Source organism: Rhinoderma darwinii, chromosome 5 (assembly GCF_050947455.1).
Source record: "Rhinoderma darwinii isolate aRhiDar2 chromosome 5, aRhiDar2.hap1, whole genome shotgun sequence".
In the NCBI taxonomy this organism is placed as follows: Eukaryota; Metazoa; Chordata; class Amphibia; order Anura; family Rhinodermatidae; genus Rhinoderma; species Rhinoderma darwinii.
This window is the reverse complement of record NC_134691.1, coordinates 281,769,675-281,788,539: the sequence shown is the minus strand read 5'-3', so window position 1 is coordinate 281,788,539 and position 18,865 is coordinate 281,769,675. Positions and strand designations below refer to the sequence as shown.

The following is an 18,865-nucleotide window of genomic DNA, read 5'->3' as shown; positions in this document are numbered from 1 at the left end:
TTGCAATCAAAGTCGCACACTAACCTGGGTGAATTAAGATGAGCAATGTGAACCCACACTGTCTGGTTAGACTAGTACTTGCTAAACTGAGGTGAAGAATCTAAGGCATTCTCTGCTCTTTACCCTTCAATCCCTCCTAGATGTTTAGTTTTCGAGGCAAGAAATGACTTGGATCACAGTCCTCAGAGCAGCTTCTGATTGGTGACATCTGGGGATTTGGACATAGTCAGAAGAAAGGCAGTTAAACATGATTACAGTATGGGACAGTAGTTCCACGGAGAGGCAGGGACTCCTGTGGTCGTACATAACTATCATGCTAGGAGCCCGGCTCCCTGCACTGTATTCAGTCCGGGACTTGCGGCCGAAATACGTCCGTCCATTACGGACGTAATATGGTCGTGTGTACCCAGCCTAATGATAATGAGATGATTCTCCTCATCCTGATCTTGTGAACACTGCAAGTCTGACAAGTGATCTACAGAGAACAGGAAATATCATTTTATTGTCTGTGACTGCTGTAGTGGCCAGTGTGAAAACTGCAATTTTGTGGATAGACACATAAAAGATAAAACCCTCTTAAGCCTTCATTATACATAAATATTTTCTGGAATTTTGAATGACAAAATGTGTGTAAAAACACCAGCATTTTGTAAAATGTAGCATGCTCGTTTTGGCGCTTTTAGTGGCGGTTTTCATTTAGCATTTTTTTTTAAAGTCATATACAGAAGCCTGTGGGAAAAATGCAAAAAACATACGTACTCAGAGCATGATGCTGTGTTTGGGAAAGAAATGCCACTGGCCACAAAATTGCCTCAGAAAGACCACAAACACAAAACGCAATGCCACCTTTTTTTTTAATCGTAGATATTTAATTTATATCTCATGTAAACATAGTTTGCAAATAATTTTGGTCCCGTTACCGCATATTAACCCCTAAGTGATGTTGCTGATTTTAGCCAGACCAGTAAAATATTTCACCCATCTGTCTCTGGTTGGACATAACTTTTTCAATGTAATATGCTGATCATCATGCATGTGTTTTTATTCAACAGGTTATTATTGATTTGAGGATACCTATGTATATATTATATATATATATATATATATATATTTATATATCAAGGTCATGGTCACTGGCACCCACCTACAACATATATTTGAGGTAGATAGATATTAGCATTTATTTATCCCGTAAAAAAAACCACCTTTGAAGTTTACCTTATATTTTATACATTTTATTGGGGTGGAATAGCAGGGGGTTAAACTCATAAACAAGAGGAATCAAGCAGCAGGAAGGCAGAAGAGAAGGAGACTTAGACAAGGGGAAGAGTAAGGGGACAGAGCACATTAAGAGGAGATGAAGAGGAGGGGATGGGGTTATGTTAGGGCATACCTAAGATATAACCTGACAGGTACTAATACCAGTATATAATCAGCAGCCCTGGCGATCGCAATGCTGATCCTGACGGTGCTTAACCCCTTCCCGCTCTATGCTGTAATAGTGTGTCGCAGCTTGTGGTTAGTTAATGCGAGCCACCGTACTGTTATGATGCTGTGATGTCACTGGCTTATGAGCTAAGTCGGCGACGTCACTTGCAGGTGTCGGCTGTAATATACTAATTGTGTAGACTGTAATATATTGTAATATAATAGATAATTCCCATCCTCGCAGTTTAACCACTTAGATGGTAAGGAAGTGTTGCAATGTATTATATGAGCAATCAGAAAGTCAGATGTTCAAGTCTCACAGTGTGACTCAAAAATAAGTAAAAAAAAAAGTGTTCAAATAGTTTTGGAGAAAAATATTTAAAAATAGCATACGTAAACAAAAATAGTTCCCTGTACAAAGCCCTTTATTTTGGAAAAAAGTGTAAAAATGAAAAAAATATATACATATTTGATATTGCCGCAGTTTTTAGTGACCCATATGATGAAAATAACACAAAATGTATCTCACACGGTGAACGCCGTAAGAAAATGATTAAAAAACTGCCAAAATTGCTGTTTGTTTTTTATCATCTTGCCATTGAAAAAAACAGAATAAAAAGTGATAAAAAAACAGTATCCCAAAATAGTACCAATGAAGAATACAACTCGTCCTACAAAAATAAGTTGTCATCATGGAAAAATAAAGGGGTTTTTGAATGCATGGACATAAAAAAATGTTTCTAAAAATTTTTTATAAATGTTTTTATTGGACAAAAGTAAAAAAACATTATATAATTGGTATCCTTGTAATAGTCATGACCCACAGAATAAATGTATCATGTCATACATACCGCACAGTGAATTCCATTAAATAAAACCTAAAAAAAAAAAAGAAATTTTTTTCCAACCTTCCCCCCCAAAAAAGTTAAAGGGGGTTTTCCAAGAATCATTATTTATCATCTAGCCACAGGATAGGTGATAAATACCTGATCAGTGGGTGTCCGACTGCTGGGAACCCCACTGATCACAAGAACGGGCTTACCTTCTCGATTCTGGGAGCCCCATAGGAATGGAGCGGTAGTCCGTTCTATTCATTTCAATGGGGCTGCCGAGCACTATCTTCAGCGGCCCCAGAGAAATGAATAGCCGGGTGGCCCAGGAATTCTCACTACCACTCCAATCCTATGGGGCTCCCAGAAACGGCAAGGTAAGCCCATTCTCTTGATCGGTCGTTGTTCCAGCGGTTGAACCTCCACCGATCAGATATTTATTACCTATCCTGCGAATAGGTGATAAATATTGATTATGGTAACATTTTTACAATACACTATATGTACTTCAAAATGGTACCAAATACAAAACTAAAACTTGTCCCGCAAAAATACAAGTTTTTATAGAGCTCATTTCACACAAAAAAAAGTATGACTTTCGGAACACAGAGACGAAAAAATTAAAAATACTGCTGTTTCAAAATAGGCCGTGTCCTATAGGGTATAAATTGTTAGTGCCATACTCCCAGCTGTACCCGCACGATCACCGTGATGTACCTTTATATCATAATGCATTAAAGGGTTAAAATAAGGCCATAATGATGGTGGTGAGGTTTGTCACGTATTCTGGCAGGGGTCAAGAGGCAAAGAAAACAGGAAAGTGCAGACAAGATGAAGAGAGAGCCCGTCAGGGTAAACATGCTGTGCAGAAGCAAAGCAGGGACATAGCAGGGGCATAGCAGGGGCATAGCAGGGGCATAGCAGGAGCATAGCGCTGAAAATGATGAGCTGAGTAACAGTGACTATTCTGGTCTCCACAGACCTGCAGAGATTGTGATTAAGTAACAGGCAGAACATATTTAAGAGCTACCCAGCACTTAAAACAACTATTGATTTGGATCTCTGAATGAATCCCTTATGAATAATTACAATGGTAAACTCTAAACTTTGAAAGATAGAAAATTCATAGTAACCAGACACATTTGAAACATACATTTTAACTCAATATAGGAAATAATGGCAAGTTGTGTAATGGTGTATGGATGGTTAAGCCATCTAATCATGGTGATAGGTGCCCTTTGAGTTCTGTAAAGGAAAGGAACAAAAAAAATGAGGCCCTCTACAGTACAATAGAATTTTGGCAAACATTTACAATACAATATAGTAAAATAGAACCCTGGCAAAAAGTCCATATAATCCCGGCATTCAGCCCTTTAACAGTACAAAGAAATCTTGCTACAGAGACAATTATCAGTGCAACAGAATATTAGCACAATACCAAGTCCAACATCAACTGAGCAGTGAATCAATTCAAGTATGTATCTATCTATCTATCTATCTATCTATCTATCTATCTATCTATCTATCTATCTATCTATCTATCTATCTACCTACCTACCTACCTATCTATCTATCTACCTACCTACCTATCTATCTATCTATCTATCTATCTATCTATCTATCTATCTATCTATCTATCTATCTATCTATCTATCTATCTATCTATCTATCTATCTATCTATCTATCTATCTGCCTATCATCTATCTAGGGCTGAGTTTACACTGTGTGTTTTTGTAGCAGTTTTTATTTATTTTTATTTCTTTAAATAAACACCCATGTCTCTCAATGAGACTTCGTCAACCAATACAAATAAAATAGCATGCCAGAAACCCAGCCTAAAAAAACCAAATCACTAGAGTTAAAACATTAAATGGACACTAGCGTTTTAAACATGCTAATCTAATAGTATACCTGATATAAAACAGCTTTGTAACTTACTTACTGTTAAGATTTAGTTGTTTTATCCATGTAAATTCATTGTGAAGTTACTGCCACTAGGTGTCTCCCTTCCTGTAATCTCCTGTCCACCCCCTGATGTCAAGCATTGTCCACCACTGGTTACAGAGCAGAATTGATAGCTGCAGAAGATGGGGGTGTGTCACTACACTGCCTGACTATACAAGTCTATGGAAAGGGGAGGGGGAGCAGGAGGTAGGAGCAGGAGCCCTTGACGAACACACAGATGTGATGGTAAGTGTTCCACTTAAATGCTGGATTCTCAGGTATACTGCTCATTACTGCTGTATAATCTCATTCATGTTGATGCAGATTCTATATATGTGATAGATAGAGGTAGGAGAGCAGGAATCTCCTCTTCTATGTCTGCATTGTATAGGAGACATGATAGCAGTTAAGCTCTGCACACTAGCTCAGAGACAACTGAGAATTAGAGATAGAGCCTGCAGAAGGGAAAACTGCTAAATAATGCCATATACAAATCAGATAATGTCCAAAAATAGTGTTATTCCTCATATAATAAAAAGTTAGGTACGCTTTAAACTAAAACAGATGGACTGTTGGGTCAGAAGAGTAAAAGACTAGGTAATACTAATTTCAAAATTATTTTGAGTTTCGAGTTAATGACTTCTATTGTACTCTGGTGAAGATCATAAATATATAAAGCAAATAGATACATAATAGATAGTTATTTAGATATATAGATAGACATATAGGTTTTAGAAAGATTTAGTATGATTATTGTGCTCATTACAGCCAGGGGTTGTCCCACGATTAAATACAGATGTAACTTATGTCTAAACCCGACATATCCCGAGATGTACAAATGTTAATGATGCAAAATGTTAAACAAAAATGAAAAAAAACTGAAAAAACCGTATACCTCCAACAGATGCCTCCGACAGACGCCATCCATCACCCATAGACTCCCATGTTAAAAAATGTATACGTTTAACGTCTACTTTTTCTTTACTGGATGGCTGTGATGGATGCCTCTGACAGGGGTCATCCATCTACCATCCGTCCCCCATAGACTCATATGTAAAAAAAATAATGTATACCTTTAGCATATACTTTTTTTACTGGATGGCTGTGACAGCTGCCTCTGATGTTATGCAATCCATTGGCCATCCATCCCACACATAGACTCCCATGTTAAAACAATGTATCCATTTAATATATACGTTTTATACTGAATGATGTGATACTGTATTGAATTGGTATCATGACAAAAGGTAAGGGTGGACACATCTGTATTACATTTCTCTGTTATATCTTCTTGTGCAAGGGCAGTGGAGTATTTCCTGCTATTGTGGAGGCCAACCAAGTAAAATTTTCTTCTAAAGGTACTAAACACATAAGGTGGACGTTCCGAGAAGAAATACAAAGAACACCAGGGGGCCTCATAAAAATATATTCACATGCGGCAGATTTGTTGCAGATATTTCGGCGAATGTCCCATACAGTACATCTGAATCGGACTTGCAAAAAAACATGCAGATGCTGCAGAAACAACCCTATTCACATGTATAGAAGAGATTTTTTAGTTAAAGAAATTTCTATAAGGAGTCTGCCATGTGTGAACATACCCACGTTACACAAGTATGTAACAGCAATATCCAGACACAGGAGCATATTTGAGAAATTTGAGAAATTGTTGAATTTTGCATGATATAACAGAAATATCATACTTAATCATGGGACAATCACTTTACCCCCTTAAAGATGCAGCCTAATTGAGACATCAGAACACAGAAAATATTTTTGTATTTTATCACTATATTCCAAAAGCCGTAACTTTTTTATTTTTCCATCTACGTATGAGAGATGCTTTTTGTGGAACGAGTTGTATATTTTTAATGGTATAATTTTGGGGTACATATAAATTATTGATTAACTCTGAGGGTATATGCACATGCAGTGTTTTTAAGCGTATTTCAGGGCGTTTACGCCCCGAAAAATGGCTGAAAAATCGGAAGCTGAACGTCTCTAAATATCTGCTCATTGATTTCAATGGGAAATACGGTGTTCTGTTCCGAGGGGGCGTTTTAAAAAAAACGGTGCGTAAAAAGACACTGCGTAAAAAGAAGTGCATGTCACTTCTTGAACCATTTTTGGAGCTGTTTTTCATTGACTCTATAGAAAAATTGCTCCAAAAACGGCCGTAAAAAACACAACAAAAAATGCGAGTTGCTAAAAAACGGCTGAAAATCATATTTTCAGACGTTTTTGGTTTAGCGTGTGCACATACCCTTAAGCTGTATTCACATAGGATGGAAATGCTGTGGATTTTCCGAGCAAAGTTTCCTTGCAGAAAATCTACTTCGTAGTACCATACCAGCCATGTGGATGAGATTTTAACAATATCAAATATTAAACTTTTTTTTATATTTTGCCCCAATTGCACAACGCAAACATTTTACACTCCGATAGCCATAACTTTTTTTTATCAGTAGACGTAACTTTATGGGGCACTTTTAAAAGGAAAAACCTGATTGTTAAAAATACAGTTTGAGTTTTGTAGCCATATTCTGAGAGCCATAACTGTTTTTTTCTGTCGATTGAGCGGAATGAGGGCTTATTTTCTGTGTGACGCGAACTGTAGTCCATATTGGTACCATTTTGGGGTACATTAGAGTTTTTGATCACTTTTTATTCCCTTTTTTTGTGGGAGATTTGTGGGAGATTCTGGTGTTTTCATTTTTTACAGCTTTCACCGTGCGGGTTAAATAATGATATATTGTAATAGTACGGACATTACCTTGGACATGTTACATGATACCAGTTATGTTTATTTTTTTAAATTCTGCTTGGGGGAAATGGGAAAAGGGTAATTTTTTTAACTTTTAATATATATATATATATATATATATATATATATATATATATATATATATATATAAAATATATATATAAAATATATATATTTTACTGTATTTAACTTTTTTTTAGTCCCCTTAGGGGACTTGAACCAGTGAACTTGCATGATATACTGCAACACTAATGGGTTGCAGTATATCGTTATATTGACACTCTTCTATGAAGCCCCCCAGGGCTTCATAGGAGTACAAAGATGGCAGACCTGGGGACCTTGGGACCTTCATCAGACCCCCAGGCTACCATGCAAACCATCGATAGCGAGCGATCGCGTCGAGGGGGGACGTTGCAATGTTACAGGGGGCCGCCCCCTTTTTCTAACCACTTAAATGCTGCAGTCGCTATTGACTGTGATGGAGCAGGCTCAGACCGTGAGCCCGCTCCATTCTCCCCTACCTGACGTGCGACGTGTGTATATATAAATGACATAGAATTTGGAAAGGTTGTATATTTAAAAGATTTATACAGTTAAAGAGGTTGTCTCTTGAAGATGTACATAGAGGGTGGTCCTTTGCTTGAGACTCCCTTCTATGCGACAGAGCGAGAGCTGCTAAAGTAAGAACTGCTGCCACTCTGGTGGACTCGGCCCACCCATATGTAGCATGGTTGACGATTCATTTGAATGGCCAGTATGTAACACTACATATCCCCAGAAGCGGCTGACTGCGGCTTCCCCAACAGCTGATCGCAGCTGATCGCAGGGGATTTCTAAAACTAGGCCAACAGGCTAGCTTGAATTGTAAAAGGGGTTGTCTTGATGAGACATCCTTTTTATTTGAAAGTATATAAAAACATTAAACTTTCAGTGCAAGGCACTTTAAAGCGGGTGCATTTTTTTAAAATCTAATCAATAAATTTTTAGAAATGAAATAGAAAAGAAGTAACTTTGTAATATAAACAATAATTCTTGGCTCAGCATTCAGTCATGTATACTGTACGTTGGACCCCCCAGGTGTTCCTTCAGGGATGTGAGAGCATCACATGATTATAGATTTTGCTTTCCTGGTCATAGACTCCAAAAATGTAGATAGTTCCCCCTTTTTTTAACCTTTGTTTACATGTATTTATGCAAGTATAATTCTTGTTCTAGTCTAAAGTATAGTGAAAATTTACCACCCCCCCCCCCCCGCAACATTTCCTACAGTTGCATATTTTTCACAATAATTGCCAAACATCTACAATAATTAAGTCAATGATTGAAGAAATTTAGCCTACTGTTAGAGAACTGTTTTAGATCACAAATATTGCACTCACGCATATAAACATGTTCTTGAAGTATCCCGTAGTTGTCTATGGTAAGCCAAAAGTATTTTACAACATGCAGTACCAAGAAACTTTTTAGTATTAGTCTAGTGGATACTGTAGGTCTTCAAGCTACTTTTAAAAAGTAAATGCAATGTATGAGTCAAGCTGCAAGTTACTTAGTTTTTTCTCTTTAGCAAATGTATGCAAATATATGGCATATGGTTGGCACACTTTTACAAAATATATATTTTTTTCCCTGAGGATGCTTTTAAATATACACCTAAAAATAGTGCGAAAGAAGCCTAAGTTTGGGGATTTTGGTGGAAGAGGAAAACATGATTTTGAGCAAATTAAAGGAAATTGGAGTATTTGATGCTTTCAAGATCGAGGAAATGTAATGGTATATTGCTGGTGGGAGATTACACAGAGTGCAAGGAAAAATTTGTTTTACAATGTCATGCCATCCCTGTGGTTAGAACTTGATTGTTACAAATTTCATCTGACTGTAGGTCAATAATCTAAAGAATGCTTCTTAACTATTTGATGAATAAACAGGTAGTCAGAGTTCAGTCTTTGATGGACGAGCTAGAGCAATTTTCATACCTCAGCCATATGGAGTTGAGGGATTAGCTTCAAGGTGATGTCAGGGAAAAATGCCCTACAAGCCAGTAACACTTCTTGGAGGACCTATAAGACGTGGGATGAAATTTCCTCTGAAAGTCTTCAAAAACTGATTGAGTCCGTATGAGTGTATGTAGTTATTGTACTGTATTTTTCATGTTTTATGTGGGTAAGAATATGGAAATTCGGTAACTTAAAGATCCTGAAAACAAGTAACTGTTTAGTTTCCTATATGCATAAAGCAGCAATCCCTGTAATGATCTAGACAAAAATACCAAAAAGTTGGTCAGCACATCCTAAATCATTTCAACAGTACTCTGAAAGCGCTAAGACCACCAGATGCACTGTATTTAGATTTTTTTTTTATTACTGCTACATTTACTATATAAACGTAGCAGTGATGCAAAATGATCTAAATACAGTGCATCTGGTGGTCTTAGTGCTCACGGCGTGCTTTTGCAATGTTTTTTTTATATTTAATGAACTAGGATGACAGGCAGCAGAAGAACACATTTAGCCCACTACTAATGAAGATGCAGAAATTCTTTATAGAGGTGAGCCATTCTTTTCGGCCACTGGGCTAAATATTGCATACCTGTTTCCAAATGTTGTAGGTAGCTGAACATTGAGACCAACAATATCAGTTGGATGAATTATTGAAGGTAGATACCATCATGTCAACAGGCACAAAATGCTTCTGTCTGCTCGACCGGGTTGTATTCCAGGCTCTATCAGTGATTGATTTGCCATGTACAAGATTCTCAGTGAAACAGACTGATTGGCTTATTTTGGAGGAACCGCAAGAAAAAGAGAATTTTGCATGGAGTTTGTATGTTTGTAATTTTTTCCCATGTTAGCATGAGCTTCTTCCGGGTACTCGAGTTTCCTCCAACACTCATTGTTTAGATACTCATGCATGCTCATTGTTTACCTATGAAGTTTACCCTGGTGTTTGTCTGAATTAGGGAAATTATATTTAGACCCCCTTTGGGAATGTTGACCATATACAGCACTACAGAATATATTGGCACTAAATAAGCAAAAGGGAATAGATAAATAATACGGGTACAATATAGCAATGCCAGGTTGGACAGTGTAAAAAAGTGGTGGCGTTTTTTGGTAAATAAGTTGCCCAGAATACGACTTGCAAGCCACATGCCCTTTATAAGTTACAGAAAAGATAGTGGGGGGGGGGCTTGATAAATATGGTGCTTAGCCTAAACACCATTATTTCCGATGCAATTGTGTCCAAAAATGTTTTTGCCTTAAGCTGCAATCCAGTTCACTTAAGTAAGAAACTTTTATTAAAAAAAAAAACTATAGAACATCATTAAAATATACCCAGAACTTCCCCTCATTACTCTTATATTTTCTTGTATATTTACAATTGAATGAAACTTCAGACTCAATAAACCCATTGAACCTCCTTAAGAAAATCAAGTAAAGTATAAAAGTGATATGTCTCTATTTTGTTTATATTATAATGTCTGCACATGACACCATGATAAGCTTGTAAAAAGATAAAATAAAAAATTCCAAATACTTTTACTTCATAACAGCTGCTGAAATCCTATTGTGCTTGCCAAGTGTTTTAACTAGTGAAGAGTCATGTAATTTTGGCCAAAGACAAAAAAGAAAAGAAAAAAACTCCTATAAAATTAATTTGCCATGTTCTTAAAAGCTGTAGTAAAACCATAATTCTTATTGGGGGAAAGCCGTTATGCTCACATCTACCATAGTTTTTATACAAGTGGTCACCTTTTCATATAAGAGCATTTATCATTTTGATTAAAACAGATTGGTCAAACTCTAAATTTTGAAATTATGTTTTAAGGAAGCATTATCAGACACATTCTTGATTTTTGCATTCTTATTATTTTATACTTATAAGGCTAGACTAGGTTAGAATATCCAAAGCCTGACCAAAGAGAAAGTACCGGCAGCACAGGTGTTTAGGCACAGAGCTTAAAGATAATGTATTATCTATATTTTAGTCCTAAATAAAATCATTTTTTTTTTTCTAATCTGTTTTTTATTTTTTAATTGTAGATTTCTATATTTGATTTTCTGTACATTATTATGATGGCAGCCATCTTGCCTGAGCTGATGTTAACAGCATTTAGAGATATGCTTTACAGCAGCCACATGAACCATAGAAACCTGTGAACAGGAGGGAACCCATTGACGTCTTTGGGAGAGTATTCGCGGCATGCTCTGTGACATGTGCAGAGGTCATTGTGCAGGGAGGGGGAGAAGGGGATCTGTGTCCATCACCTAATATCAATGGTGGATCATGTGTTATCTATATAGAGGTGATACCTTTCACTTAATCCTGCCTGTGATGATAATGAAACGTTTGCTGAGAAGTGATCTCTACAGAACAGGAAGAGTCAGCTTATGATGAGGCTCAGTGGCCAGAGTGAAAACTGCAAGATTTTAGGATTATTGTTTTATATAAATAATGACATAGAATATACAAAAAAAAAACACCCAATATTCTTAAAAAATACAGTATGTTTAATTCAAAGGGTATGTGCACACGATAGCAGGCATTTACGTCTGAAAAGACAGACTGTTTTCAGGAGAAAACAGCTGCATCGTTTCAGACGTAAATGCTCCTCCTCGTATTATGCGAGGCTTCTCTGACAGCCGTAAATTTTGAGCTGTGCTTCATTGAGTTCAATGAAGAACGGCTCAAATTACGTCTGAAAGAAGTGCCCTGCACTTCTTTTGACGAGGCTGTATTTTTACGCGTCGTCGTTTGACAGCTGTCAAACGACGACGCGTAAATGACAGGTCGTCTGCACAGTACATCGGCAAACCCATTCAAATGAATGGGCAGATGTTTGCCGACGTATTGTAGCTTTATTTTCAGACGTAAAACGAGGCATAATACGCCTCGTTTACATCTGAAAATAGGTCGTGTGAACCCAGCCAAAAACTTAATGATGACATATTCCCTTTATAGGGGTATTATTTTGCTGAATGCCTGAACACAGCTTGGCATATTACATACAATAAACAATGCCAGTCACAGTCAGGAGCAGCCAAAGAGGCATACATAAGAGGTGGTATTTTAAGATGACCGAGAGTGTTGCAAAGAGTTCAGGAGATGGGAGGGCAGGGAAAAAAAGAGTGCTTTAATTTATTTATATAGTGCCAGCCTATGCCACAATCTAAATTCCCTATTGGTACATTTTTGGGAGGACACCAGAGTACACCCACACAAAGACAGGGAGAACATACAAATTCCATGCAGATGTTATCCTTGGTTGAATTTGAACCCAGGACCCCAGCAAGGCAATAGTGCTAACCGCCGAGTCACCATGCGGTGCTTTCCAAAGCATTCTGGTACAGAAGGCTTGTAATGAGTGGGCAGCGGCATAGAAGGCTACATTATTGGTCAATGGAGTTTCTACCTCCAAACTTTCTACCTTTATAACCAGAAGAACAATACTAATAAAATAAAATATAAAAATGACACTGATAAAGTCAAGTCCCAATCAAGTTTTTATTTTTGTGGAGAAGTTATATTTAATGGGTCAGGGTCTATGATACAACTAGACATGTTGACAATTGTCTTTGTGGTAAGTCATTAAAGTGTTTTACAGGCTTATTTTTTTTTTTTTTAAATACTCAGTATATGTGTTAAAATAACAAAAAATGATATACATGATATCACTGGCCATAGCCTTTAGGGTATGTTCACACACACTAATTACGGACGTAATTCGGGCGTTTTTGGCGCGAATTACGTCCGAAAAATGCGGCTTGAAAGCGTTGACAAACATCTGCCCATTAAAAGCAATGGGCTGACATTTGTCTGTTCACACGAGGCGTATATTTACGCGCCGCTGTCAAAAGACGGCACGTAAATAGACGCCCGTAAATAGAAGTGACCTGTCATTTCTTGGGGCGTAATTGGAGCCGTTATTCATTGACTCCAATGAAAAGCAGTGCCAATTACGTCCGTAATGGACGCGGCGTTCAAGCGCCTGCACATGCCGTTACGGCTGAAATGACGGGGATGTTTTCTCCTGAAAACATCCCCGTAATTTCAGCCGTTACGGACGCTGTCGCGTGAACATACCCTCACAGTCGCCACCACTGTGGCCAAGCCTGGAAACCCTATTAATTAAATTCATGCCCTCAATCATCATATCTTAAAGGGGGTATGCAAGATTAGAAAACAAAATCAGCTGGTTTTTTTCCCTTGGACTATGTCTGATATTGCATGTAATCTCCAATTAAGTCAATGCGCTGAGCTGCAATACCAGACACAGACTATGGACAAGGGTGGCGCTGTTTCTAGAAAAAAGATCAGACCTTGTATTCTAATCTTGGACAGGCTTTTTAAATATGGTGCTCAATACTTCTGTTGTTCATTGGAAAAAAACAAAACTGATGTGAATTATAATAAACTTAATTTGCCATATTTTATTTAAAAAATCTGAATGCAGCAATTATATAAGCTACCTGACAAGTCTTATTTAATATAAAACATTTAAATCCTGTCAGTTTTAACTTATTTTCACTAAAATAATAAAAAGTAATCAATGAGAAAACCTCCTTTACAACATTTGATGTGACCCTTTAAAAGAAATTTGTTATTTATTTCAGCAAATCAGTGGAAATATCAGACAAGGGAGTCCTACCAATCTAAAGATTTTCTACTTATCAACAGCTCTCTATTGCCTCCAGTAATACATATATCATTAATATTATAAGAAAAAACTCCCATCTGTTATAAGAGCAGAAATTCTCAGTATTTTATGGATGAGGAAACAAAAATGTCTCATCACGTTGGGAGTATCTCTCAGGTGTAAGAAATACAAACCACAAATACATCGATTTTGTTACATGTGAGAATCCAAAGACCATCACCATCTGATAACTTTAATAAAGTGTCCTAACTTAAACCTTGGATTTTAGAGGTCTAACACTTATAGTCCATAAATCAGTACACCATAAAACCATAAATGTGAATCTTCATAGTGGCTCCATTTCTTAGAGAACATTGTACAATGAGAAAGTGGCATTACACTTTATGTCCGCTATAATACTTGTAACAGTAAAACACAAGCTGGTTTTACTGTTCTATTAAAAATGTTTACGCCGACTTGTTTTTTAGTCTTCCTTTATGGCAACTGTAGAAATGACAGTGATTCAAGGTATTGTATAAAAAGTTATGTGTTTGGGCAATTAATGGGCAATATACAGTACTGTGTGGCACACATGTCATAGGATAGTTATACCCTATATTAACACCTGTTAGCAAGACTCTGCTCACACTGGTTTCCAAATACATAGGGGGTCACCCCTGACACTTAAATAGTTAATTCATTGACTTCTATAGAAATCATATAACGGTTGTAAGATGTAGCTTACAGCTATAGTTTTTGGACCACAACCACTATAGATATAAGTGTATAAAGCAGTGTCGATCTGTGTTGTGTAAAGATTAGCATTAAAAAAGGATAATAAGAGAATAGGTTCATAATGTGCAATTCAGCATTTTCTGCATATGAATTTGGCATTGACTCCTATACCATTAGATAATTACAAAATGTACCGTCCATTCTGTTTTATACATGTCTTATAGATCCTGTACTATAATTCTTGACAGCATTCAAAAATAATTGCTCCAGGTTGCAAGTGAAGAGTGAGAAATCTGACAATTAGAAGATATATACTTCATGATGGATCTTTATGCAATGGGCTCATACAGCAGGGTGTGAACATTTCAATCCACCCTTCACTTGCCCTTCAGTGACTCACATTCTACAGTGCTATTAACAAAATTCCATCATAAAAATATTTCCAAGTATTTTCATAAATCTTATGCTGATATTGCTCTTCAAAAGAAAGCTTCACAAATCCTCCCACTTTACTATTATTGTTCCCTAGTTCTTAAGTAAGGCCAGCTTGTAGATCTAGTTATAATAAATAGGAATTAAATGTCATTAGCATATTCTTATAAAGGACATGGCATTTCTGTAACATTCTGCACCATGTACAATACAGGAACATCATGTTTCCCTACAGTAGATGCAATTGATTGTTCCTCTCAGTGGTATATATACTGTGTGCCTATTGCTACAGCTGTTGAATTAGATAATTTACAAGCTCAGAGCGCCTGATATATAATAGTATTGTTAAGTATGACACCGCGTGGCACAATTGACTCATACTGGCTTTTCAAATACTCTCAACTTAATCTTTCAGCAATGACTCTTAGCTATGTCATGTATTCTGTATATATGTATATATATATATACATATATATATATATATATATACATATATATATATATTTAAATTATGTAAGATTGCATCCACCCACTTTTAAAAATATGCAGGGGGTAATATATCAGTCTCAGAATTACATGAAATAGTGCAAATATAAACAAGATTATGGAACATGCTTCATATTTATCAATGGATTACATAATTTGTAATCCCAAATCTTGATAATCCTGTCTTTTTTTTTTTTGCTAAAAAAGTGGGACATGATTTATCAGCTAATATGATAACACACCTTAACACACCAGGCACTTAAAAATAATGGCATATATGTACAATATTATTTTGGTGCTACAATATTTTCTCCAGTGTTTCATGTAACAATTTTTGGAGATTAAGAGTATAATATAAACAAAAGTATTAATACATAACCCCATTCATCTTTTTATTATTAACTACACATTGTATCAGGAATCATCTTGACGTAAGCAAATAAGTTTTGCATTGACTAGATCTATGTTAATTATATTGCAATGTAATGTATCACTAACTGTTCCAAGCAGCTCTTTTCTTTTTTGTGGTACTTTTTTCCCCCGCACAAATACATCACTGTTCACCATATGTTGCTTATTGAGTGAAAACATGACCATGCTTCATATATTGAAGTTCTGTTTTTCATAGAAATCAAATATTTTCAACATCAAAGTGGTATAAAAAAGCAATATTAGGGAAACCAGTTAAAAATAATATTATGTTCAAGGGTTATGCACACTTGGAACATTTTGATAGATGATGAGAACCTAATTTTGATCTACTGTATGTGAACAGTAAAGTATATGTGTGTAAATGACAGATTACAGTGCAGATTTTGGAAATGTAGTGCTAGAAATAAAGGTCATAACTGGCAGCAGAGAATGACAGCATGTTGTCTACAAGCAGGTACAGTACCATTCTGTTAAGCTATTTTAGAACTAACATGAAACCAAACTCCTTCCAAGCACATTATAGAAAAATCAGTGAGCCCTCTATGGACTTATTACAACAAGTAATGTATTTTATGACTGTGCTTGTAGCCAGTTCCTTAAGGAACTCAATTTCTCTGGAACACAATATTGAAAATGTTGGAAACATAAGACAATTAACACATGAAACCTTGAACTGGGACAACTTTTGTTTCCAAGTTAGGGTTAAACCTAATGTTCAGCCTAAGTTCATTGAGACAGACATTGGGACTGCTGAGTGGAATCGCTGCAGATCAATGCATGTTAAGGAAATACAAGGGAAGGGAGAGATAAGCATTAGAACTGTACTAGACGCAAAGAATATATTATGCATATGTCAAAACAGCTGCTTTGTATGGACAAGTTGAAGCACAATGAGGAAAAGGCACTTACCAAAATACATAATGTTTCTCATTCCAATCACAACCCTGCTGCTGTGTATTCTGCATTAACTCCAACACAACAAGCCTGTCATGTGAAGCAGGGAGATCTCATTCTTCAAGAGGCGCAAATGAACCCAGTACTGCAGCAGTGGATGAGTGCTTCTTGTGTTTAGGATGAGTGCTGTGCTGTACAGTCCTGTCCCTGTTCCTATCCCTGTCTCATCTAGGACTTATTCTGCCTGTACACTGCACTGCCCATTCTTACAGTAATCTGACTCCTCCTTGTGATGTCCTTGCCTTGCATGTGACATCAGTTCTTAGAGTTCTACACAAGGATTTTCCTCACTTTGCCTTCACATGCTCTTTCCTTAGAGGTGTGATAATATCCTGTTTAGATAAAGCTTTTTGGTTAGGAGTCAAAATATATCTTATCAACCTGGTTCTCATTTGCCAGCATTATTATTTTCCCCTTTTCCAGACAATGCAAGCGCTGTTGCTGCTGATCAGCTGGGAATGTATTCAAGGGAGAGTTGATAAGATAAATAATGCAATTAGCTGATAGCAACGCTGTACAATAGAAGCAATTGAAATAACAGTTATTATAGAATGATGCATGAGTTAGTGATTTATTGATTGGTTATCTTCTACATAAGATTATAGTAGTATATTTGCTTTTTTGTGCACTCTTATGCATTTTGATGCAGAGAATTGCCTACAGTGTGAGCACAGAGTTGGTGGTAATGTTTGTAAATGAACCCTGAATGTTCATATTTGGGGTATTTGCCAGAAGAATTAAGGGATCTGGGAATATGAGTGGGTTGGTCTTGATTGCAAATTATTTCCAACATTGACTGCTAAGCCTTAAAGGCTATGTACACCTTTGAAATCATTATTTATTTTAGTAAAAAGGTTTATCAGTTAGTTTTGTGCAACTTTCTAAATACGTTTTATTAAAAAATATTTTTACTTTTTGAGATACAGCTGCTTTGTATCCTGTATACAGAGCAGCTGCATCTAGCACTGAAATCTGAATCTGTCTGGTCAGCGGGACTGACAAGTTCAGTGTCAGCGGATCCTGTGTGTCTCTGACATGCAGGATCGAGCATAACTTGGATGTAATCGATAACAGGTGGATGATGCGTGTCAGAGACGCTGACCTGAAGGTTTTAGGTCTCAGCGGATGATACAGCTGCTCTATATATACAGGATACAAAGAAGCTGTATATCAAAAAGTAAAAATATTTTTTAATAAGACGTATTTAATGGGCACCTTTTAATGCTTCATTTGCCCTGTGGTGGCACTGCAGCGGAATTGAACAGTCGGGTCCCTACACAGATAACAGATGATCATTGGGGGTATAAGCAGCAGGACATTCTGTGATCATCTTATTTTCGAAGTACTCTTCAGTTCAAAAGGGATTGTCTAAAGTGTACAATTTCTCGAAATATTTTAGTTAAAGTAAAGATATGTTTTTATTAGAACTTTAGTGCAGACTGGTGTAGCATTTCCAATGACAAAATCCTAAAAGAGGATCGGTATAGTTCAATAATCTCATCTTTTACAGAAGATTTAATGTAAAGTCAGCAACTCCTAAGTGTTGCCCCTTTACCACTTTTAAAATTGTGCCAAAGCGCAGATTTAGTTTGACTTCAGCCGTGAAGGGGACTCTATACGTTCACTCCTCCAATCAGCAGCTGTTTTTAATTTTTAGCAATTGTGTAAGTTCTGGCAAGGCAGTTTTTGAAAAAGATATTTGCCAGAGATCCAGGCTTAATGTAATTGCTGTGGAGGATAAACAGCAGGAGACCCCAGGAGGGATAATGTATACTCAAAAGACAAGAACTGCCAGTGTATATCCAAAAGAAATGATCATGTGTTCAAGAACTAAATGAAACATCCTCAAGATTCTAACAACGATTGTGACAATTATGTTCTTTAATGTTGGACTTCTTTTGTTTTCAGTGATTGTCATGATTGTTTTCTAGAGACTAGCCAATACTAGTCTTTATGTAATCACATACAAATTAGAATTTTTTTAATGTTAGAAGTGTTAAGTGACAATGTCACCTGCCTCAAGTAATAAGTGACCCAATTGGTTAAAGAGGCTCTATCATCAGTTTAGAAGTGCCTTATCTCCTACCTAATCTGATAGGCGCTGTAATGTAGAAAACAACAGGGGTTTTTATTTTGAAAAACGATCATTTTTCAGCAAGTTATAAACAATATTAGATTTATGCTAATTCGTTTCTTAATGACCAACTGGGCGTTTTTTTTTTTAC

General features: G+C 36.6%; 1 protein-coding gene across 4 annotated transcripts in view; it reads right to left on the bottom strand.

The window, feature by feature from the left end:
• Positions 1-17,004, bottom strand: part of ZNF385D (zinc finger protein 385D) — a 239,533-nt gene extending 222,529 nt beyond the window's left edge. For 2 of the 4 annotated variants that reach the window (XR_012847739.1, XM_075827208.1), the window contains exon 1: positions 16,596-17,004. Coding sequence is in view for 3 of the 4 variants with exons in the window: in XM_075827208.1 (XP_075683323.1) it covers positions 16,596-16,617 (22 nt within the window). In the remaining variant the exon portion in view is untranslated. The remainder of the gene's footprint in view (positions 1-16,595) is intronic. The other 2 variants (XM_075827209.1, XM_075827210.1) reach the window with 2 other exon arrangements.
• Between the last annotated feature and the right edge of the window lie 1,861 nt (positions 17,005-18,865).